This window comes from Penicillium expansum (assembly GCF_000769745.1).
Source record: "Penicillium expansum strain MD-8 chromosome Unknown contig370, whole genome shotgun sequence".
Classification (NCBI taxonomy): Eukaryota; Fungi; Ascomycota; class Eurotiomycetes; order Eurotiales; family Aspergillaceae; genus Penicillium; species Penicillium expansum.
In genome coordinates, this window is record NW_015971428.1 from 175,505 (window position 1) to 198,419 (window position 22,915).

The following is a 22,915-nucleotide window of genomic DNA, read 5'->3' on the forward strand; positions in this document are numbered from 1 at the left end:
GTAGTTAGGTAAAATTAACTCTGTTAGATATCCATCCCCCGTGTCTATCTTCTACAATATACCTAGGTACTATCAATCATATCATCCCTTTCTTGTAAGGTTCTCCAAAACCCGACCATCAGGCATACAAGAATTCTGTGGGGCAAGGCCAAAAGCTGCAGGCAGACACCCGCGCAAAAGCCAAAAACCGACCCGACTGCCGACTAAAATTGTGTCAGCCAATGACCTTCTTAGTTCTTCGTTGCGCTGAACTTAATTTACGAGCCTCGAGCTATTGTGACTCTTAAAGTAGTCGCTATATATATCCCGACATCTTTCTCCTTCGGTGTCTATAGTCTCCTACGACTACAGTTATCCCTCAGCCCTTATCTAACATCGATCTTTGCCCACGATGGCTACGTCCCTCGAGTCAGCCCCCACCATTACCGTTTTCCGGGGCTTCCCCGAAAAAGGCTGCTACACCTGGTCGCCATTTGTCACTAAGCTGGAGGCCCGCTTACGTTTTGGCAATATCAGCTACAATGTCGACATGGGCTCGCCCCCGAAAGGCCCTAGGGGCAAGGTACCCTACATCACTCTCGAACGCGATGGCCAGTCTCAATCTCTCTCCGACTCCACCTTGATCGCAAAGTCATTTATTGAGTCTGGACACCTGGAGGATCTCAACCGCAGACTGTCCCCCGTGGAGAAGGCCCAGGACCTTTCCCTCAAGGCCCTGTTCGAAGATAAGCTCTGTTTCTACCAGAGATACGAGCGGTGGGTCGTAAATTACTACGCCATGCGTTCCAAGATCCTCGCCGGCGTCCCCTGGCCTGTGCAGGTGATTGTCGGCAACATAATCTACAATAAGAACGTTCGCAGCCTGCAGGGCCAAGGGACGGGTGGCTTTTCCGGCGAGGAAATAGCCACATTCCAGCAAGAAATCTGGGAATCTGTTAATGGGCTTGTATCGGCTGCGCATGCCAAGCATCGGGATCGGGATGGGCCGTTTTGGGTGTGGGGTGGCGATGCCCCCACCGAGGCTGATTCGGTGCTGTTTGGCTTTGTCGTGTCGGGTTTGGTCTGTGAAGCGTAAGTACACTTTTCTGAGACATGTCTTGGGACGTACACTTGATGATAAATTGTGCTGACCTTTTGCAAGGGCTCCGGAAACCAAGCAGATTTTACATAGTTACCCAGCGCTGGTGGAGTATGCTCGGAGGATTCACGACAAGTATTTCCCGGATTATCAGCTTTGGGAGTAACAGTATCGGGGTAAAATAATATCATTGCATGTAGTCATTTGAACAGTGTCTACCTCTAGTATTATCCATGTAGATCGTTACTTTACTCTTAGCCTTCCTTCCCGACCCATTCATCCCCGAGCCATTCATCTCCGAAACCATTCCTCTCCGAAGCCATTACCCCCCAGTAGTTAACATGTTTGCCCCGTGTATATATAATATATTTCTATGGACCCAGCTAATAAGGCCATTTTACTTTGTATCCCAAAGGATCACCCAAATCGTCTTTTTATTATCACAATGTCAGCCGGTCCTGAGCTTGACAATGCCACTGTGTTAGAGTGGCTACAAGCTGTGAGGCTATTTCTTCTACCAAAGTAGGACAACAAGCTTACATCAATACTTAGTTCCACCGAGCGAGTGCTACTCTTAACACCGACCACTGGCTTGATGAATTCATGACCGAGGATGTGGAGATGCAATATGCAAATAATCCTGTGATCAAGGGCAGCGAAGTGCGGCAGATGTTCAAAACCGTCCTCGGCAAACTAGACATGATGATCCACGATATCCGCTACTTTGACTATGTCGCCCCTCGTATCTATCAAGCCGCGACCATCCGGTATCTTGTCAAAGGAGACAACCTAAACACCGACGAGATTACTATTCCCGGTTTTGCTGTGTTCTCTGTCCGGAAGGATGATGCTGGGCGCGTGAAGTGCTATCGGGCAGAGACCTTCCTAGAGCCGTCGGCGGTGTTTCAACGTATTGCTGAAAAATCAAGCCAACCATGAAGATTCATGGTAGGTATATTCATATTGGCTGAAGTGATGGACCAATTGGCTAACACTAAAGAGCCGTCTATAGGAATAGAAAGGGATTTCTCTCTACGAGGGTGGATTTCTACGTCTCTTAGGTTTGTTCGTTTCATTCTCGATAGCAATTGATGGACATCTTTAGTATTGGGCATAGAATGAATCGGGACCTCAGCCCAAGAAGTGAATTCAGGAATGTGCAGGAGCATATATTGTTAAGCCGTAACTACCTGCTACTTGTATCCTTCAGGCCTCAATGCTTTCATAATAAAATCACGAAAAAATAATGAAAGGAAAAGTATGGCTAAAACGTAAGGAGGGCCTGGTCCCGCACTACACTATTTAATTTATTGCGAGAATATGCAACTAGCAGTATATTTTTTATTTTCCCCAAACATATGACATAATACAGGGCGGCTGGCCTAATGGTAAGGCGTCTGATTTCGGCTGAGCAGTGCTCAAAAATCTCAGAAGACTTGCAGGTTCGATCCCTGCGTCGCTCATTATTATTTTTTTCTTTTTGTTTTTTGATAAATTCCTTTTCTTGCACATTGTTTTAGTCATGAGGTACAGTGATAAAGCAAAAGTTTTAGCAACCCCTTCTACTCCCGCCTTTCTAAATTGGTATACCAACCGTTGTCCCTTGATTTTTTATTGAGTTTGACAGGGATTCGGGTAAATTGCCGGTGTCACTATGGACTATATGATTCATTTAGGTAGCGCCTACCTGTAGATATTTTTTTAATTATGTGGTATATGGAGGGATAGAGGGATGGATAAGCATCTACAACATAATCATTTTAACAATTACAATCGGCCTATGAAAGCAAGCGACGGTCCGTATTTTTTATTAAGAATATATATATATATATTACTGACCAGCAGTTGACTATTTACTTCACAAATCAAAATTCAACAATGAAGGGCGGCTGGCCTAATGGTAAGGCGTCTGATTTCGGCTGAGCATTGCTCAAAAATCTCAGAAGACTTGCAGGTTCGATCCCTGCGTCGCTCATTCAATTTTTTTGTCGTTCGTAAATAATACCTACTCATGTATTTATTTTTATTCATTTTAACAATTACATTTATTTTATTTTACTTTTAGTAACTACTATTTAGTTACCGTGGTTCTTACTATATATAATATAGTCATTATATCTTTCTTGAATGAAACTTTTATTTACTACCCACCGTTGCGGCGGACCTTTTACTGATCCTCAACACTGCCCCACTTTGGGATAGGGTTATGACACCAGCAGCGGCTCCAGAAGATGCATCTTGTAGTTCAGATGATACAGAAGCAGTGGAGTATTCTATTCCTTGGAATGATGTCATCTCCTAGGGAACGGAAACATAGGCAAGTAGAATAACACAACTAACGTATTCCACATGCCCACAAGCGAGCTGCGCAGCTGAAATGGTAAATGCGATATACTCTACGTCTATATCTCGACAGCCACCTTTTTATTTAAGCTCTTTTTTCATTGGTGGTCATCAATGTGACATATTAACACTATACTTCAATTTCGAGGATAGTAGAGTGCTATATTATCATCAGTTCGAACCTACTGGAAATTACATTACTACAACTAGAATATATATATCGGTATCATGAAGTTAGGATTTGTTTTTATTCCTCAAACTCCCTCTATGACAATTTGTTGAATAAAAAGTATTAGACCACAAGAGAAATCTCATTTAGACATGCATTGTTGAGACATCTAGTTGTAATCTATCGCATTTACTATAGTGTTTCAACTGCGCAGCTCGCTTGTATGCATGTGGAATACGTTAATATCTCTCCCACGATATGATATAATATATAGGAACAATAAAGAAACGCCGCCAAATACCAACGGTCGTGAAGTCGAACGAACCTTACTCCTTGAGGAAAATTTCGATCGTGAATAGGCCTCGGAAGAGTTACTGTTGACCAAAAGCTAGTATCTCTGATCGCGCTCTAGTCGATTTGCCGCTGGACTCAAATGACAAAACTCTCCATTCGACTACGTCTAGTAATAGGAGAACCGCTCTCCTAATGATTAACCACGTGGAGATCAAAGCATAGACGTCATATAAATCACCTAATAGTATTAACAAGCCTACGAGTCTCTGACATAGGATTCCTCGCGATGAGACAAAAACGCCATGTTAAAATCTCAACCCTGGCCTAGTTAGGCATATGTAGCCTCCAAATGGCAGTAGTTGACAATTTAGTAATGGTAGAGTCTGAAATAATATGTAAGAAAATACATCTATATTTTCTTGAATCTCTTAGATTGACAGCAACTGAAATACTAAATGCCATTGTTGGGAGATGGGATGGCAATGAGTCAGGAGGATGGGTAGGAACGCCATAATTATATGATTACGAGACCGCTGGTTGTTTGCTGGTTTGATACAGCTTCATCATATCTTTTCTCCCGACAGATAGATAGTGTTTTTCTCTCCTAAGATCATGAATTACGCCTGCTTGTTTTTTTTTTAAAAAAAAGAACAAACAGCTTCTTCCTCTGTCAATTCACAGCTCCTATTCCTTCACATATTCTACCACAACTGTCCCGCTCCTTTATTTCTAGCCTGGTATTCAACACCACCTATTATTTTCTAGTGCTTTACATTGCATCAGTATCTATCTTTCGTGTTTGTCCAGCTCCTCCTAATGTCAGGCTTACGTGATAGAGCCATCAAGGCTTTCAAGCACCGCCTGCCTGTTTTTTATCAGCAATGCAGGCCCCTGGTTGACCCTTTGATATCACTCCTCTCAGAGCGAATATATCTCGATATCGACAACATTGATCTTCCTCTTTGGAGGGACCAAGAAATCAAACAACAGATGGAACTTCGAAGTAAGATTGTTGGACATCTAATAAACGAGCTGCGGCAGGCGCATATCGAGGAAGTTCAGTTTGACGATGATCGCGAGGATGATATCTTTACCATTGTCCTATACTGGTATCTCAAGGACAACTCAGCCAAATTCCTTCTGGAAAGGCAAAAGGCAAGAGAACATATATGGTCCACGACCCTCTTCTCGGGGTTTGAGAGACGCTCTTCCCGGTCAATCGCACATACCACCGAGCGAGCTTTAGAGTACTGCTCGCCACTTGCCCCTCGTTTTATTAGACGCGAGTCACTTTGCGCGCCCAACTCATTCTATGGAGAAAGAGATGTGAGTAAGGAGGCTTATTGGAAGATGATGCGTGAATATACTAATTGAAGTTGTATTCTAGCCTCAGACAGGACAACTCAACCAGCCTTATGACTACTCGGATGATGAAGGCCAGCCCACCGACCTTGAAGATGACACCAATGGTGGATTCATTACGGAAGAGGATAAAAGCGAGACAGAGGGGTACTTGCAAGAGGAGCTGTCGAAGATGTATCTCCCTTACGTTGAGAAGCCCATGAAGTACGGCAAGCGTGCCAACCGCGACGATGATTCTGGTGATAAACATGCCAAGAAAGATAATAGCGAGACAAAGATGCCCTCGCAAGAGGAGATGTCGAAAAGGTATCTCGCTCGTGCTCAGAAACAAATGAGTTACGGCCAGCGCGCTAGGCCAGATATCAATTCACAAGAAGAATCCATCTTGCTAGAGGAACCTCTCCAAAACATCGCAAAGATACATACCACACAGGCTCTTATTCATTTGCTTGAAAGGACAAATGAAGAATTTCATGAAAGATATGGAAACATTCTAAGCCGCATTGGAATGCTGTCGGTGAAAGAAATCCTACAGGATGCTTTTACCCCGGAAATAAGGTCATTGTTTTCGGCCCTAGAGTCAGGCTCCATTGGGCTAGATGAGTAATTTAAATGTTTAGATATGATTTCTGAACTCGAGATTAATCTTTCTTAGATTACGGCAACTTGGTGGACACCCAGAAGAAGACGATTGCCCAGGAGTCTATCTTCACATTATGTGGACTCGGCAAGGGAAATTCTGGCTCTACGTTGGCCAATCGATGAGTATGCGAGTGCGAATTTTGAAGCACTGTGATCAAAAACACCGAGTAAGGAACCCGTCTCTACACTACAGTGTTTGGGATTCCCAAGATGTTGTTGGCGATATTTGGGTCACGCTATCCCGCTTTCCCGATTTTAAACTCCCCAAGACGAGTATATCTTGCCACCAACTGGAGGATCGCGCCCTACTTCTGAATCTTGAGGAAATGTTTATGTCATGTGTGCTTCAAACTCTCCGGCGTCATCACTTGGAGTGCTACTTGCCCAAGGGGACCTCAATTCCATGGGCAGGCTCACATTTGAACATTGCGCTTCCACTATGGCAGGGGTTCTCTACTCAATCAGGAGAGGTAGTTACGCGGCAAACATTCATCGATGCCATGCATAGCTCTGACAAAGCAGTTCGCGAATGGGCAGCGTCTTGGAGAAACTCCTACAATTCCCTCCGATATTCTTCTGACCCCTTACTCCGTGGATACTGGGCTCAACAGATGGCAACTATGAGGAACTCGGACCTATCAGCCGCAATGGAAGGTGTATAGCGGGCAAAAAAGGAAAGATATCAAGAACTGCTGAAGTCCGGAAGTACTGTTAAAGTTTATCAAGACTCACGCAGCCCTAGGATGTTTTTCCTTTGGGGTCATCATAGATTTATCTTTCCTCTTTTAAAGGCTGTCCGGGAAAACTTTCCCTGTAGGCCTAACGAGGAGTTATATTTCCGCCCACTTCTATTTCAAGCCCCCCAGAGATTCCCTTTCGCACGTCAAGCCCTAGCTACAGATCCCGCTAGCAGGCTGATAGTTGCAGTGAGACTTAAGAGAGGGGACACATATTACTGGGGCTGGCCATACACTAAAGGAAAGATGGCAGTCTTCCATATGAATCACTTCGTCGATTGCCTTGAAGGATTATCTCTCACGCAATCCCGGCAACTGCCACGACGATCACCAAGCCTTAAAGATGGTCGAAAAAGCATTGAGATAACTGATTCGGAGGATCTTCCCGAAAACGCTGTTCCTGATTCTCTCTTCCAAGAGATTGTATCGCATGATTTTCTTCCCTAGTATCTGATTTTTTTCTCCTTTTTTTCTCCACTTTTTATTTTTGAACCTTAGAACGATCCGTCGAGGAAATAATTTCGAGCTCTGAGAGTGACAACCCTTGTTTAGTTGTGTTATTGTTAGGACTTTCGTTGTCGCTGTTGTCGTCATTGTCACCCTTGCCACCCTTCTCGCCCTTCTCACCCTTGAGGCTCTGATCACCCTTTGGTCCTGGTTCACCTTATCTCCTTTAGGCCCAGGATGACATTCCTTGTAATTATTATTTGGTAGTCGAGGCCAATTAGGATTTGGTTGGGAAGACCCCTGTCCTTGATGTGCAAGGAAATGAAACCACAGATCATAGTGGCTCCAACCGGAGTATCCCGATCCTAGATGATTGAGTTAGCATCTTACACTTGGTGGTGGATCGAGAAGGACTCTGCGTACTGAAGGGATCTTCAAACTCGGGAGAGTAGAAGGGAGGTCTCAAGCTAAAATGGCTAAATATATTCTCAGCTCTCGATGGTGAATAAGAATGGTAGCCGGGTTGAAGAGGGATCCGATAGCGGGGCGAATAATGGTAAAATTGATTCGCTGGGCCACGATAGTACCCCGGTGGATATAATTCAGCAACAATTCGATGCGTTAGCTGCAAAGGGATTTCAGCCGCTCATCTAAAGAGTAGGAGTGGAGTCAAGAACGTGCGTGACGCGGGGATTTGAGTCGATAGTGTAAACCAGATAAAGCATGTTGAAGAGACTGTCACTACAACACTATACCAATGCAATCTCCAGAGTGATATGAATGACATTAAGAACAAACATCTTTCTATATCAGAGATATACTATATGGTATGAAATTTTTCACCTGATGAAATAGATCAGTTTGCCTACTTAGTAGACCAACTATTTATTGTCAAGTCTTCAATGTCATTGATACAGAGACTGAATATTATATGCTATTACTCATGGACTAGCTGCGCTACATGCTTAACTACTCTTGTTCATATATTATTCTAACAAAGCAAGCCATATAAAGAATAAAAATTGTGTTAATGTATTCCTATAATGCACGTAATATTGTTTCAAAATACCCAACTACTATTCATATCTTGAGCGCAAGAACTAATAGCAACTCATTAAGGAAAGCTCGTCGGTTCACTCGGGATCATCCTTGTCCTCCAGCGCATGATGTAAACAATAAAAACAGGGTACGTCTGCGTCGCGTGTATAGAGCGATCTCGCTCCTCTCTTTTGTGAATCGCATCGAGCGCCGCGGGCTGAAGGAATTCTTGCACTAGCTGAGTTACCTCAACATTGCCTATCTGTAGCTGTGCCAGGCTCGAGCTTAGGGAATCATTCCGTAGCTTGCGGATTCGTGTCTCAACGTCGTCGAGGAAGCTGTCGGCAGTCTCGCCATCTCCAACGTGAAGTGTGACCGCGCCGATCTGCTCGCGCGCCTGCTCTGTGGCTCCGCCGTGTCGGAAGGTGGTGGTGGAAGCTGGGGTTGTGAGGCTGAAGCGTTCGATGGTGTCGTTCTCAGGTAGTAGATGAAGAATATGGATTGTGGCACCAAATTTACCAATAATAAGGAGCGCAGAAGGAGTGGTGGAGGTAGTGAATGAGTTTTTAGAACGGGCAAGCATTATGTGAGTTGAAAATAGTTAAATGAAGAGATATTGATTCTTGATTTATTTGTGACTTGCCAAATGCGACGAAAGAAACCTACAGAGCACACTCATGTGAATTGAATGAGGCAAATAGCGCTAACCTAGAAGGACGCGCGTGGTCCAACGCCAACTACTATCTCATTACTAGTATACCAGCTTGGAATTGCAATGCTGCCCAAACAAAAAGCCAGCTTCTATTATGAGACAGAGGACTAAATGCAGTATACTCTTGCAGGCATCCTACCTGAAGGGGAAATGAATTTTTGTCAATTAGTGATCAAATAACGTGCGTGATAAGCGGGTGAGACACCAAATCGCCGCAACGCGATCACCAACATTCAACCGCGTTTTCCCTCAACAACAAAAATGGAATTGTCAAGAAAAGAAACCTAAGTAATGTGACCTTTCTAAGCTGACCCAAAACGACCCAAATCTAAGTGCCTGAGCTACCGCAAATATCTACTTCATGCAACTCTGAGTCGGCGGCTCAAAGGAATGGCATCACAGCGCGATCTCAAGCCTAAATCGCGGGGATTCACTAATAACTAGCCCAATTACCGAGGCTAGGGGATTCTTCTTATATAGGTCAGCGTGTGCGCATATTTAAATACTCAATCACTTATGTCGGAAATCACCGGTACAGCAATGTATGTTCAAAATGACTGAGGTGTATGACTCTAACTAACTAAAATGATAACAGCCCACTATTTGACAATCTGTTTGGGCATAACTGACTAAGCTTAATATGCAATTTGTATGGGGCCCACTATCACAGCGGCCCGTGTATTTTCCGAGGTGTTGAATACTCGGGTTCCCAGTCATGTATGGTAACATAGCTTTCGACAACTTATTCTAGTCCCTTCCAAGACCTCACTCGTCCTTACCAAAACCAGAAAAGAGAGACTGAACCCCAGCATACAGACTAATTTTCTGCTTGACGATTCAGAAAATCTTAAAAACAAAAAAACATACAACAGTGAGGATTCGCTGGTGGTCACCCACCCAACTACTAACTCACCGGCGTGTGGCTTAAGTACGGCTGAGCGGACGGGAAGCCCTGTTTTCCACACCCTATGGTCGTATGTATCAGGTTACGTGTGGAAGGGGATGATATGATACAAAGGGATGAAAGGGTGAGTGGCTTATTGACAGGGTTAGAAGCACCCTAGTCGTCTGGATTCGAGTGCGCACAACATGGAATTTTTCCTCTTCCAGATCTGTTTAATTGAGATAAACTATGTGAGAGTAATAATGATTTTAACTTCACATAGCTTTGTTGGTGACCGTCCGAATCAGCACCTTCACCTTCTCCTGGCTCCATTCTTCCAGTCCGACAAGGGCATTATCATCTCTTGCCCAGGGGTGTGCCAGCGCTTTGGTAGCCAGGCAGTACTGGATCTGGACCACAAAGGTTGAATCACTAATGTTGCCTGACTGAAGATCCGCTAACGCGTTTTGGAAAAGAGGTTCCATGTCATTATATGTGGCCGTCCACCCCTTGTTACCCAATGCCTCTTTTGCTGCGTCGAAAAGTTGATTTTGCGACATGAACACGGAGTGGACATAAACAGGCCGATTCAGAGTTTCTTGCGGATGCAAAAGCACATTTGCAGTTGCTTTGCCAACATCCTCCAATGTCGTCCATGGAACAACGTTGCTTCCATCGCCGAAGATCCAAGCTGTCTTTTCTTGGAAGTTCAGACCGGCAAAACCAGTGGAGAGACCCCAGTCAAGAAAGGCACCACACGCTACTAGAGTGTAGGTTAAGCGGTTATCAGCCGCCTGTTTCTTCACGGCCTCATAAGAAACTTTCTTCCGGCTGAAAACGGGAATATCATGAACACCTAGTAAGTCCGGATCGAGCCCAAAGTCGCTAGTTATACTGATAATGCAAAAAATAAGCGATTAGTAAAAGATAAAAGGGTGTAATTCTCATAGGTTTACAAACAAGCGATAAACTCCAGCCTTAGCAGCTGCTTCAATAAGTCGGAGGGGTGTGTCAACCTCAGGTGAAAAGGTAGTATCGATGACTGCGTCCTGTCCGGCGATAGCAGCAGACAAGTCCTCTACTGAAGTGAAATCAACGACCTTCACGCAAGCACCGGTTGGAAATGATTTAGAATTGCGGCTAAGCACTGTCACATTGAACTTGAGATCAAGTAATGCATCGAGTACCCGAGCTCCGACATTTCCACTAGCCTATCAGCTTGTCAACTTGAACAATATGACGTTTTGAATTATACCCTTACCCCGGCAAGAGCCACATTCTTGATTGCGTGTGACATTTCTTTTTGGAAGGTTCATTTGAAGTCAGGTATTTGATGAGAAGAGAAAATTGGGAAGAGGAAGTAGTAAATGATGAGCGATAATCACTGAAGTTGATCTCCCATTTAATATCTACCCTCTAGGAGGGTTAGAGCGAGACAGACTTCACCGGAGATCGAGGATGGATATTCGGCTTTATTCATATTCCCGATTATATAAAACTACGGAGACCGCTTATCTCCGTATTCCCTTACAGAAGTATTTGGGGCTGGAAAGGAAAGCTTGACTAGATCGTGTATGATGAAATCATAAAGGCTGTCCTCCTTTTTTAATAGGAGCATTGTACAAGAAGAGTCGGCCGCCTATGCAGTCTTGTCATGGTATTTTTGGTAGTCCTTTGAGGATTCTTTTTAGATATATGTTTAGATGTACCCTGCCGTGCCAGCTCGGTCGAGAACAATAGTAATGCTTCGACAAATGCGATATGATAGGTGTGATGTGATAGATGTGATATAAATTGCCATGCATATTGCCAGCCAATTACTGTCCATTATCGCCTCACTTCGTGTTGGCAGTGAAACAGCAATTTGATGGACACCCTGGTCGAGTTCATACACAATACACATACATAAAAAGAGGCCCACAAGCCCACAGATTGAGCACAGCGAAGCTCGCTCTACTTATTGATCCTTTTTAAACCAGTCCCGCGGAGCACCCAGAAATTAACTCACATCTGATCTCTTTCTATCGCCCACTACGGAGTAAGGGTTTTTCTAATTTGTTCATCGTTATGGACCAAGGTCAGCAGAAATTTGGCGTTATTGTGATACCTATGTCTAAAGTTTCCAGGTGTCACGATGTGCACTTCTTTCTACATACAGTATACCTGTGGGTGCAAGAAAGAAACGGAGTTCGTTCAATGCACCGAGCATCAAGGAACAAATTTGAAATGCAAGTCTATTAAGAAAGAGCCAGGCAAAGAGTCTACAAACTACTGTAGCGGGCATTTTGTCTATCCTGACCCCCCTCAGAAGTAATTTTCGGACGAGGAGTTACAGGATTGAACAGCCAGGTTTAAGATATGAAAGGCAATATCTCCTATTGGGGCCAGTGTACAATCCACATCAACCCGATGTTTTGCGGAAAGTCCTCATCAAAGTACTGGACTTCTTCGTCCCCTCGTTGGCCGTGTTGCTACCCGATGTGGCGCCGCATATGGTGATACTTGGACATGGTGAAACCCACCACCACTGTGGATCCTTATCTGGTTTCCCCTGCCACCACCAAAAACAATTAATCCAAAGATAAAAAACGGGTGAGGTGACAAAACAGGCAGTGGGGGGAGGGCAGGGGGCAGAAGTCTTACAATAGAGGAGGAACCCAACTTGATGCAGGCACTAGAACCTACAGGGGATCTCATTCTCCGGGTGGGGTTGCGCTTTTGTTATATTGATGTTTCAATTAGTTTGGGGATTTAGGCTGAAAAGCAGGATGTTCATTGATTCATGTGTAGTTCATTAAACAATAATGTATATCGAGGGCGTCATTCTTGACGGAAAGATGTCATATCCATTCAGTGTTTCCAATTACTCCTACATGTTGGGCATGTGGAAGCATGATTTGTTTCTAGCCATTGGTCGATGCATTTCTTGTGGAAGTTGACTCCACAACGTGCCTTGCACCAAACCAATTCTTCGGGGTGTTCTTCATCATCCGTATCGTCGTCGTCATCGTCATCTTGATCATCATCAGCGTGGTCTTCACCACCACTGTTTTCGCTCTCCTCTTCTTCGTCCCAGTCTTCATCTTGCGAACTATGCAAATTGCACAAACAGATACCACATTCTCCTTCAATCTCCCGGCGATTGGGCTGGGAAATTCTACGCTGGCTGTCCGTGTTGCCAATTCTACCGGAGGCGCGAGCGACAGTTGGTGTGTTCACAGGTCTTGGGCTCGAAATAGAAACAGATGTTGTTCGACGACTGGTTTGAACTTGAACTGGCCGAGGTACATTGGTTGTTTGACGACTGGCTTGAGCTTGGACTGGTCGAGGTACATTGGTTGTTTGACGACTGGCTTGAGCTTGAACTGGCTGAGGTGCATTGGTTGTTTGACGACTGGCTTGAGCTTGAACTGGCCGAGGTACATTGATTGTTGACTGATTGGCTTGAGCTTGGACTGGTCGGGGTACATTGGTTGTTTGACGAGTGGCTTGAGCTTGGACTGGTCGAGGTACATTGGTTGTTTGACGACTGGCTTGAGCTTGAACTGGTCGAGGTACATTGATTGTTGACTGATTGGTAGAAGATTCTGTCAAATCTCTTCTCAATGTTTCGTTGACACGATTTACTGGAGGGTTTCCGCTCGATGCGCGGCCCGCGGTGCTGGAATAACCGACTGCGCTCATGTTTCTACCCTCGCGATGAGAGGGGTTTGTAGTAACTGGTAGGCCAGATTGAGCGACCTTGAGGCGCCTGACCTCTTCCTTAGCCTCACGAAGTCTTTGTTGAAGAACGGCAATTCTCTCCTCCATATTCGCCTCGGCAGTCTGTGAGATAACTCGGGATGGTGTTCGCACTGGCCGTGTATATCTCGTTGAAACAACCTGCGAATCGAGATATGTACGGACTTGTCTTTTCCAACGACGCGCGAGATCCCAAGCTTGGCTCTGGTGGAACCTTGTGCATAAAACATAAGGAGCTAAATCCTCCAGCAGTGTATCGATGTTCCGACCGGCTCGAAGGTCTTTGGTACCCTCGTTGAGAAGCATCATTGCAGTACTACGACCGCGTGCATTTGTGCGGGCGTGACAACGACGGCCCTGTGAAGGAGCATAACCAGCACACCAAGGCTCTTCTTCCGGTTCGAGCTCGATGATCTCGGATAGAGAAGCCATGGGTGAAGTTACGACGTGGGAATATCGGGAAGGCATCGTAAGTTTATGGAATTCAGGGCGTTGAGAAACAATCAATCGTAATATACTGGTGAGTATGAAAGATTTTTGCTCGATTGCTTTATAGTAGCTGTAGCAGAACCATTTGTATTAATTGTTTCAGGCTGCACGTTGAGCCTTGGAAGTATCCTAGTAGACATGGTAGGCTGTTCTGCCACATTGGCGTGGCGCAGCCCCCGAAATCAAAATTAGACAGCACTAAAGGATTGAATGATAGGTGCCTGAGGACGGATAGCATTGAGAGTTGACACTCTGAGGCATGGTAAAGAACTATCTCGGGGCTGTGTTTGCATCAAAAAGAGGGGTTATCAGCCCTCTTGTTTTTCAGCGGCTTTTGATAGGCTCCGAGTGACAGATCTACATGGGAACTTTTGTCATGTGCAGTGACACTAAATTAAGTACCCCGTACCGTCGTCGTTATTCGCTACTAATATAGTTTTACGGCTGCCTTCGGGAAGAGCATGGAAATGAGAGCCAATGGCTATTATCGCCTTCTCCACTATCTATAGCGCACATATTTTTTTTTATCTACGGTCCATTTTCGCTTCGGTTCCAGAAGATCTTTTTGGACTATTTCAAGTACATACGACCATCGTAGTCTCGAAAAGAGAATCAGCGTCTGTTGCGCGACGACTAATCCTCCTGGCTAACGCGGAGCATGATATAATCGCATGTTATACCCGTGGACATAGAAAAGTCTCGTGCACAAAGTATTCTTTTTTTACCGCCTTCACCTACAACCAAAGAGACCTATAAAAAGACCCGCTAGAAAGACATACCAAAAAGACACCACAAAGCCGCAAACGCGGGTGACTATTCTTGTTCGATTATAATTCGAGCCTGAAATATTTACGCTTAAAGAAATTGTTATCTTGCCGTACCTATCCCTATCTATATCCGTTGGTCCATCCCATGGATGGCTTTCCAGGGTATAAATACTCTGGCTTTGCTAGTTTGAATAAGTCATGATTTTTCTTCCTCTCTCTCCTTGCTTGTTGCAGTCCACGAATATCCTTATTTTGATACCTAGTCCGCCAAGAGAAGAATTAAAGCGCACTCCGATTCAGAGTGGGTTATTATGGGCGGAGTGATCGTAGAAACTAAGAGGTATGGGACAAAGACAGGATAAAATCTAGGATTATAGAGGCCTAGCAGAACAACGAGAGAATCATAATCAAGAAAGTGCGGCGCGGGGAACTTAGTAGATAGCCTAAATTTCACGACTTGAAGCAATGTGGGTTAACATCCCCAAAGGCGGTTATTCCATTACAAACCTCCATCTCTATAGTATAGTAAGATGGGGTAGAGGTAGTTTGAGTGCCTACAATTACTTAATAGATGGCTAGAATTCCGTCTGCAATGCTCAGTTAAAAGAAGGCTTAGTCCATGTTGCACGAATGTAAGCAAAAGAGGTTCAACGTGTGTTCCTCTTTTCCCTTGGAGTTCGAGCAGGTATTAGATTTTTGAACTAGGAGGGTATGTTTCTTCATCACTATCATCACTCCAATCGCCCTTGCCAGTCTCATGAAAGTCAGGATGATTTTCGTAATGATCCGGAGATTGCTTTGGTATATCGAGTTTGGGGAATGGATAGCGCGTTGTTGGGAAGGGCACATGTGCCTGGGACGGTCTGAAAAGTGTAAAGCTGTCTGTGTCGAGTGACTGATATGGCTGGTGCTGTCTGATAAATGTATGCCGCTCCATGTATGAATCTTGGTTTTCACGGTTATCCATGGGTAGATTCGATTCAATCAAGCGTGAAGGAGGGTTGTACTCTAGGATTGGATACGCAGGAAGATTGAAAAGATCTGAGTTGGACATATCCCAAGGTGGTTCTGGCGATTCCAAACCCCAAGGTTCAATCAAGCTTGGAGGAGGGTTGTGCTCTGGGGCTGGATATGCAGGAAGATTGATGGGAGCTGAGTTGGACATGTCCCAAGGTGGCTCTAGCGATCCAAAACCCCAAGGATTGCCAGGATAATTAGGTGCCGAAATGAGGCCAAGAGGTTCGGCCGATATCGAATTGTGTGAGAAATTACTTTCAGGTTCGTCCATATCGTCTGGAAAGAGGAATGCCAGCCGCCTAGCCTCGAGTCTTTCTGGTATCTGCGCCAGAATTTTCGTCCGCTGGTCTGATGGAGCTTGCTCACACTCTGCAATGACATTATCAAAAAAGTTCCAGACTTCCACAAACTTGTGAACACTTTCTACACCAGTTCCAATAGCCCGGAAGACGTCTTTCATATCCTGGTGCGGAAGGTCACCCGTAGCCCACTGAGGCCACTTCCCTTCACTAGACTCAGAATTGAAAAGGTGTCCACAGCTTAGAATCAATGCTGCTAAGCCAGTAGCAAAAGCTGTTGCCACCGACGGCCCAGATCTCTGGAAGAAAGACAAGTCTTTAATACCCAAGTCCGCGGAGTCCGTCTGCATGAGAAAATATCCGGGGAACAGAAAGTCGACGTTATCAAAGTATAACCCTGGTTGTGTTGTGCTAAAATCTTCAACAGCTCCAATTCTGAAACATTCCGAGTGGTGCGCAGATACAGCGTAGATACGGTTGTCCCATTCCCTCAAGTTCCTAGTAGAGGAAAATATGAGAATCCCCGCATCTAGGGCTTCATCCACCGCGTTATTGAGATCTGTTGCTTCTTTCTTCAACTCCGGGCGCTCAATTGCTTCAGGCAAACAAATGATTGAGGCCCGGTGGGAGGTTGCCCATCTCACTGCCCTGGATACGCTTTTTGCTGTGCAGAGAATAATTCCCCTGCTAGCACTGTAGTGCGAATCTAACCCGGCCAGGAGGAAACCTGCTTGTGGACACATCATAGATATTGCTTGGGTAATCCTTCCTCTGTTACTGAAGGTCATAGGTTTCAAAGAAGGATCGCGCGTTCTGAAATTTCTTTGGTGGAGGATTTTGTCTCCAAAAAATTGGACATCACTTCCCCAGTCATAATCATCGCCAAGGATGGCCACGCGGAAGTGCGCGAGATCCATAATGGAATTTCCGTTTTCCAGGGTATCGCTTAGGATGCGGGAAATTTTTATCATGCAATCGACCCACCTTGAAGACGGATCCATATCTTGTATGGCTATATGATTAGGATTGTACCATGACGAATCTGCCGGGCGTCTTTCTGGATTATTATCACGATCCCTCACAGAAGCAAGAGCCGTCATGTTCCGTATTACTGGATCAAAGGCAAGGGGATCTGGTTGGACAAAGTTCAAGATAGGTCCCCATTCAAATTTCCAGCGGTCATGTTCTGGAATCCCATCAAACTCTGATTCGTCAACAAAGAAGGTTGAATTATTCATATCGTAGTTCAATTGCGAATCTTGCCCTTGACTGCCCAAGATGGTAGTATCAATGCTCATTTGGTCGGAACCACCACGTTCTCCCTCTGAAGCTGGGATGCTTTTACCACGACTGGCGTCATCAGTATCTGATGGCTGATAGACATCATCATCATGCTCGTATGGAGGGAGAGATTTCACAGCAAGCAATCTCAAATGGCCAACAACATGAGCCACAAGGCTATCATAGTTGACATCTACCTTCCCACACAATGGGCATGAGTTAAATACGCGACTTATTTTCCGAGTGCTTCTGTCGGCGAGAATATCAAGTTGCGATCTAGTACATGAGCTTGGGTGTATCTCCTTTATGTGGGCGAGATAAGCATCTCTGGAGGTGAACCGCTGCACGCCGTGTGATTTAGAGTTGCATTGCCAGCGCAAATTATGTCCTCTCATGTGTTCAAGCCAATCATTGCTGTGGCTGAAAAGCTCTTCTGGGGTTTCACATTCCTCAAAAAGACAAACATATGGATCAAGGTCTTTCTTTACATGCGAACTAAAAAGCATGATCAGTGGCAATCAATGAATAGCGGGTTTGAGTTACCTACTGCCATTTTTCAATATTGGCCATCTCATTCGCTGGAAAGGCGTGGAAACAATAAGGACAGGTTACTTCCGGCATAGAGCGCAGAAGGTTCTCCCAATCCATAGCCACAGCCTTCTTGAGTTTTGCTTGGGCGCTTTTGATTTCCACCTGGTATGCCAATGAAGCCTCAATAGGTCGTGGTGTCCCCAAAGTATGCAGCCTCTCAGAAAGTTGCAACAGAAACCTCTTGTAATCTTCATTATACGAGGCCTGTATCTCTTTGTATCTTCTGTTTAAATTGCCGACCGGAGGAGGAGGGAACATTATTTCTTCATGTTGTTCCAAAAGAACGGTCTTACTTTCTGAAACAACCGATTGGACCGCTGTTCTTTTAAATTGACTCGGAGTTAGAGTCGTCGCACTCATCCTCGTCCGAGAAGGTGTAGTGGTTTCAACAACACTTTGCGCAAGGCCCTGGGATGGCTCAGACTGCTGCTCTCGGGATTCTCTTTTTGTGGGGCATAGACCTGCGGTTTCCCAATTGTCGGCGGATAATAATCTAGTTGAGGTTTAAGTTTGATTGGGGGTTTCCCGTATCGAGTACGTCGATATAGAATTCGTTTCCGACGAATCAAAATTGTAGCGGCAAGACGATCTCGCATCCCTGCTGTTATTCCAGGAAATTTGTCCTGGATGTATTTGGCAAACTGTGTTTGGAGGAACGGCTCGACATCGTTACCTTCATCATCTTGGATGTTGTATGACTCGGCCGCTTTTCGATTAGAAGACTCTCGACCAGCTTTCCGAACTGTATTAGACAGCTTGTTTAGAAGGTCTATCTCTTTACTAGCAGCTGCCAAAAACTTTTCAAGCCTTTCGGAAGTTGGAACGGGTTCATTGACTTTCTACCGCTTGCTCTTCCAGATCTCCTCAGCCGGGTACCCATCGCAGAGGAACGCATCTTTCTGGCAGTTGTGACAACTGGAACTCGTCAATGACACTGAACATACCAACACATGAATTTACCAAACATAATCACTCACATAGGCCTTGTTTCATCGCATTTTTTATTCCGGCGGCGACAGGCTCTGCATGGAGTTCTTGTACGTGTGCGAGAAAGTGGAACCATGGCAGGAGCAATCTGATTGTCTGTCGCATTTGACTGTTCACTTCATTGAAGGGTCAGTCGAAGGCGAGGTGATGAACATGCCATGCCTATCTCGTGAATCGGTCGATGCGCTAGCGCCGGTGCTGTTCGTAGATGTAGAACCTTGGACCAGAGAGTTGAAACAAGACAAACCTTGAGTATAATCAGTACACTTTGTCGTTGGAACAAATGGTGAGTACCTTACAACTTTGCAGGTGGTCATCTAGCGCTTCCAGTAAGCCTTTCACAACTTCCGCAACTTCTGGTGCCTCTCTAAGTCGATGATCTAGTGAAACGCGAGTAGGACCAAAGACTGCATTGTTTGAAGTCCAAATTGAGAACCTTGCATTTTGGTTCTCCAGGAGCGAGAACTCCCGCGGTGGGATGAATGTTGATAGTTGAGAGCATAGTTGGAAGCTATGAAAGCATTGTTGTGCGACCTCAATAATTCTCAAAGACGGTTCTGAGGCCATTTCTCCCGACAGTGTAGGGACTGGAAATATTTTATCTCCAAATTTGTGGGAGACAATACTATCCTCACAGTGGGAGAGGAACAGGAGATGCTCCTACAGCAGAACCCAATGCGGGGGTTTGGCCCCTGCTTTCGAAAACACGGTCGCCTCCAACAGAGCAACCTTTCCAACTGGATGAGATAGTAAGCAGTGGGAAGTTCAAGAAGTATTAAATCAATAAGACGATCTGCGATGAGGCAAAATGAAAATGGAAACACATTTGAGTTGGCTATGACCGAGCCATCTTGGAACCCTCAACCCTCAAGACCACGACCAATCACGAAACCCCTCAGCCTCAGCCTCGGCGTCAGCCTTAGCAGCATTTAGCCCTTTTGTGTTCCCCTCGAACAGAATCTCCTGCCAGAGACTCTTTCACGAGTCAAAGCCCGAACGATGAATCTGGCACCTTCCGATGCCTGGTCATATAACAGGATACCTTTGTCTCTGCTGCAGGAGACAGTTGAGACATTTCGAGAAGTAGCCGAGCTTCTAAAACGGTCGGAGACAACCCCCCGGGCGCATTTCTACACTCATCTATGGGCCCATTATATCCTCATTCGCGAGCATCTACATCGCATTGAATTTGTTGTTGAAGAGGACAACCCGCATGTGGTTCAAATTTTGAATATCCTAGAGACGAGGGTCCAGGCCGAAATACTCTCGCAGGGAACAGCTTTACGAAAATTTCCCGGTCGCAGATACAATCGACTACTGTTGCTAAGCAAGCTATGGCAAGAAATCAAGGCTCATAACACAGACGCGAAGTTTGAATTTGTCAAGAAATATATCGACCTACAACCAGATCGTGAAAGCTCCAACGAATTTGTCGAGTATTTGGAGGAGTGGGAAAACATTATTGTGGCGCAATATCCCGAGAATTCCTCGAATCAGTCCCGTCGTCAATCTGGATCTCGAAGACGAAAGAGAAGGAACCCCTCGGACGATGTATGGGATGCAGCTGAGTCTCTTTTCGATGCTCTTCTACGGTCAAAGGATTGTGGGTGTCGTCCCGTACATGACTTCGGTATGAGGCTCCGCGTCGGCACATATCGCAGACCACCGGGCATAAAAGACAATGCTTACTCAAATCGCGCATGTTTATATCAATGGAACAAGAATGGCATGAGGCTCATGTACGGATTGACGAGAAGCAAAGAGGGAAAATCATACAGTTTGCCACGGAACCAGAAATTCCAGGACCAAAAAGACAAAAAACCAGCAGATACATGAAAATAACGCAGTTGTGTCAGCCGATTCGCAAGAGCCGACCGTCTGAGCGCCGTCTTCAACTCAGAGTCGATGGTCAGGGCCGACTTCTTAAATTGGTATCTAACAAGTGTTGCTTTGCGGTCGATAAACCTCCCATCTCGCTCCAGGAATTTATGCTATTTCGATCTCGATCATTTACGGATAAAACAAAGCGAATATTGGCAGTCCTGCTCAGTTATCCCGTTCTGCATCTGTATGGCACTACGTGGCTTGCATCCCACTGGGATCCTTCAAACGTGTATTTCTTTACGACAACTACCGCAAAGATTCCTCTTCAACCTTTTATCCAAGCTTCCTTGGCTGCCAGATCTGATACTTCCTCTCTTTTAGCCAGCAGCCTGAATTGTGACACGGATGAACAAGATCCCGATGACATAGATCCCGATGATCTTCTGGTTCATCAGTGTCCAACTCTTGTTTCTTTAGGTGTTATGTTGCTGGAATTGTTCTTGGCAACACCTTTTGAAATCTTGGCCCAGCAATCTGGTGTGTATCCTGCTAATCGTATGAATTTCACCGATGCGGATACAGTGTTTCAGAACTACAAAGCCGAGATTCCTCGGAATTCTCAATTCTACTATGCAGTAGAGAAATGCCTTGACCCGAGTCAACCGATCCAAAGAGAGCAAGAGGAACCCTATTCCACAAATTCGCAACGTGAACATACTCACCAACCCTCACATTCCTATCCTAATGCCGATGATGCCGATGACAAAACATTGGAACTTTTTGGCGATGAAAATATTTCGGATATACATACTACTGAAGCGTTAGTACAAAGGAGCCCTATTTCCACCCCAAGAGATATCTCTGATTTGAGGCCAATCTCCTAACGTTTGATTGAAACGCAGATGCCGTAACTATGAAATTTGGGAATCAAGGTATAGGGCAGTTTATGAAAAATTCATCAAGAATCCTCCCGACAACCCCGTCAAGATTGCGATTCTTGATACTGGTGTTGATGAGACACATCCTGATATCGACGCATGTGGTGAGCAGATCAAGGGCAGGCACAACTGGACCGATGGACCCCCCGATAAACGGGTGAATGACAACACGGGACACGGTACCTTTGTTGCAGCTCTGCTGTTAAAATATGCAACAGATGCTGAGGTCTACATTGCTAAGGTTTGTGATACAAGGCAGTGCAGCCCTCGAACAATCGCAAAGGTGGGATCCTATAAAGTGCGAATGTGCAATCCTCCAGGAGCTGATTTGATTTTGGTATAGGCAATTGACTATGCGGTCAATGAATGGAAGGTCGATATTATCACCATGTCGTTTGGCTTTTCTACTAGAGAGATTGATGGATACAGTGAGCTGGAAAACGCAATTGACCGGGCACACTTCAAAAATGTGCTGTTACTTGCTGCCGCTTCAAATAGCGGTGCGAACAATGATCGAGCATACCCAGCCGGGGAAGAAAAGGTTATATGTGTTCACTCCACCGATTCCAACGGAAATCGGTCACATTTTAGCCCTACTGCCCGTGCAGATGCAATCAATATTGGAACAATTGGCGAGGCAGTCACCTCTGCCTGGCCTATGCATCTGAGCTCCAGTTTGACTCTGCCGGTAAAGCAAAAGTCCGGCACATCTTTTTCGACGGCTATAGCGGCAGGTATCATTGGATTTCTGCTACAGTATGTAAGGCTGTATATGCCAGGGCACGCAGAAAAGATGAAACGAAAGGCAAAGATGGAAGCTGTTCTCCGAAAAATCGCTCAGAAGACCGCATCTTCTAGACCAAGAGATGACTACCACTACTTCTCCTTGAGCCAACACCCAAGTAATCTCTTTGGGAAACAACAATATTTTGTTAATGACACTCTTCGTGATATACTTGACCATGCTTAGAAGATACCCAATCGCGATTTTTCTTTCCGCCTTCAATACCACTAAGATTTCTTACCAGTTTCTCAAGTAAATCAATTCATGGTTTCCCAATTTGTATGCCTAGTCTTGGATGCTGAACCTCCGTGATGCACTATATGGGGCAGTGCCCAAATTTCCCGCCTGAACTACGACCACAATTCGTACTGGAGGCTTTAGAATCAATCACTTTCTGACCAATTAATCACAAAAATGTGGGGTATTTGTGGCTGTGTTGAAATCACCCCTCTTATAAGCGACAGATTCTCAAATACTTCCTTGCTTCTCCAT

General features: G+C 45.1%; 8 protein-coding genes across 8 annotated transcripts; 4 read left to right on the top strand and 4 right to left on the bottom strand.

Moving 5' to 3' along the window:
• Positions 1-391: 391 nt before the first annotated feature.
• PEX2_107810 (glutathione S-transferase family protein) lies at positions 392-1,244 on the top strand (the record flags this gene model as incomplete). Its single annotated transcript, XM_016748049.1, has 2 exons — positions 392-1,071; positions 1,142-1,244. The coding sequence occupies 2 exons, from the start codon at positions 392-394 to the stop codon at positions 1,242-1,244; spliced, it is 783 nt and encodes a 260-aa protein (XP_016594891.1).
• Positions 1,245-1,523: 279 nt separating this feature from the next.
• Positions 1,524-2,017, top strand: PEX2_107820 (uncharacterized protein; the record flags this gene model as incomplete). The annotated part of the gene is made up of 2 exons (XM_016748050.1): positions 1,524-1,577; positions 1,631-2,017. 2 exons carry the CDS (start codon positions 1,524-1,526, stop codon positions 2,015-2,017), a joined length of 441 nt encoding a protein of 146 aa, XP_016594892.1.
• Positions 2,018-4,874: 2,857 nt separating this feature from the next.
• PEX2_107830 (uncharacterized protein) lies at positions 4,875-5,853 on the top strand (the record flags this gene model as incomplete). The annotated part of the gene is made up of 2 exons (XM_016748051.1): positions 4,875-5,210; positions 5,272-5,853. The coding sequence occupies 2 exons, from the start codon at positions 4,875-4,877 to the stop codon at positions 5,851-5,853; spliced, it is 918 nt and encodes a 305-aa protein (XP_016594893.1).
• Positions 5,854-8,186: 2,333 nt separating this feature from the next.
• PEX2_107840 (uncharacterized protein) lies at positions 8,187-8,693 on the bottom strand (the record flags this gene model as incomplete). Its single annotated transcript, XM_016748052.1, has 1 exon — positions 8,187-8,693. One exon carries the CDS (start codon positions 8,691-8,693, stop codon positions 8,187-8,189), a length of 507 nt encoding a protein of 168 aa, XP_016594894.1.
• A 1,287-nt stretch (positions 8,694-9,980) lies between these two features.
• PEX2_107850 (aromatic alcohol reductase) lies at positions 9,981-11,002 on the bottom strand (the record flags this gene model as incomplete). The annotated part of the gene is made up of 3 exons (XM_016748053.1): positions 9,981-10,599; positions 10,666-10,916; positions 10,967-11,002. The coding sequence occupies 3 exons, from the start codon at positions 11,000-11,002 to the stop codon at positions 9,981-9,983; spliced, it is 906 nt and encodes a 301-aa protein (XP_016594895.1).
• A 1,553-nt stretch (positions 11,003-12,555) lies between these two features.
• PEX2_107860 (uncharacterized protein) lies at positions 12,556-13,878 on the bottom strand (the record flags this gene model as incomplete). Its single annotated transcript, XM_016748054.1, has 3 exons — positions 12,556-12,796; positions 12,925-13,250; positions 13,333-13,878. 3 exons carry the CDS (start codon positions 13,876-13,878, stop codon positions 12,556-12,558), a joined length of 1,113 nt encoding a protein of 370 aa, XP_016594896.1.
• A 1,512-nt stretch (positions 13,879-15,390) lies between these two features.
• PEX2_107870 (Peptidase S8/S53, subtilisin/kexin/sedolisin) lies at positions 15,391-18,148 on the bottom strand (the record flags this gene model as incomplete). Its single annotated transcript, XM_016748055.1, has 2 exons — positions 15,391-17,794; positions 17,847-18,148. 2 exons carry the CDS (start codon positions 18,146-18,148, stop codon positions 15,391-15,393), a joined length of 2,706 nt encoding a protein of 901 aa, XP_016594897.1.
• A 1,728-nt stretch (positions 18,149-19,876) lies between these two features.
• On the top strand, positions 19,877-22,609 carry PEX2_107880 (S8 family peptidase; the record flags this gene model as incomplete). Its single annotated transcript, XM_016748056.1, has 4 exons — positions 19,877-20,507; positions 21,083-21,521; positions 21,604-21,880; positions 21,983-22,609. The coding sequence occupies 4 exons, from the start codon at positions 19,877-19,879 to the stop codon at positions 22,607-22,609; spliced, it is 1,974 nt and encodes a 657-aa protein (XP_016594898.1).
• Between the last annotated feature and the right edge of the window lie 306 nt (positions 22,610-22,915).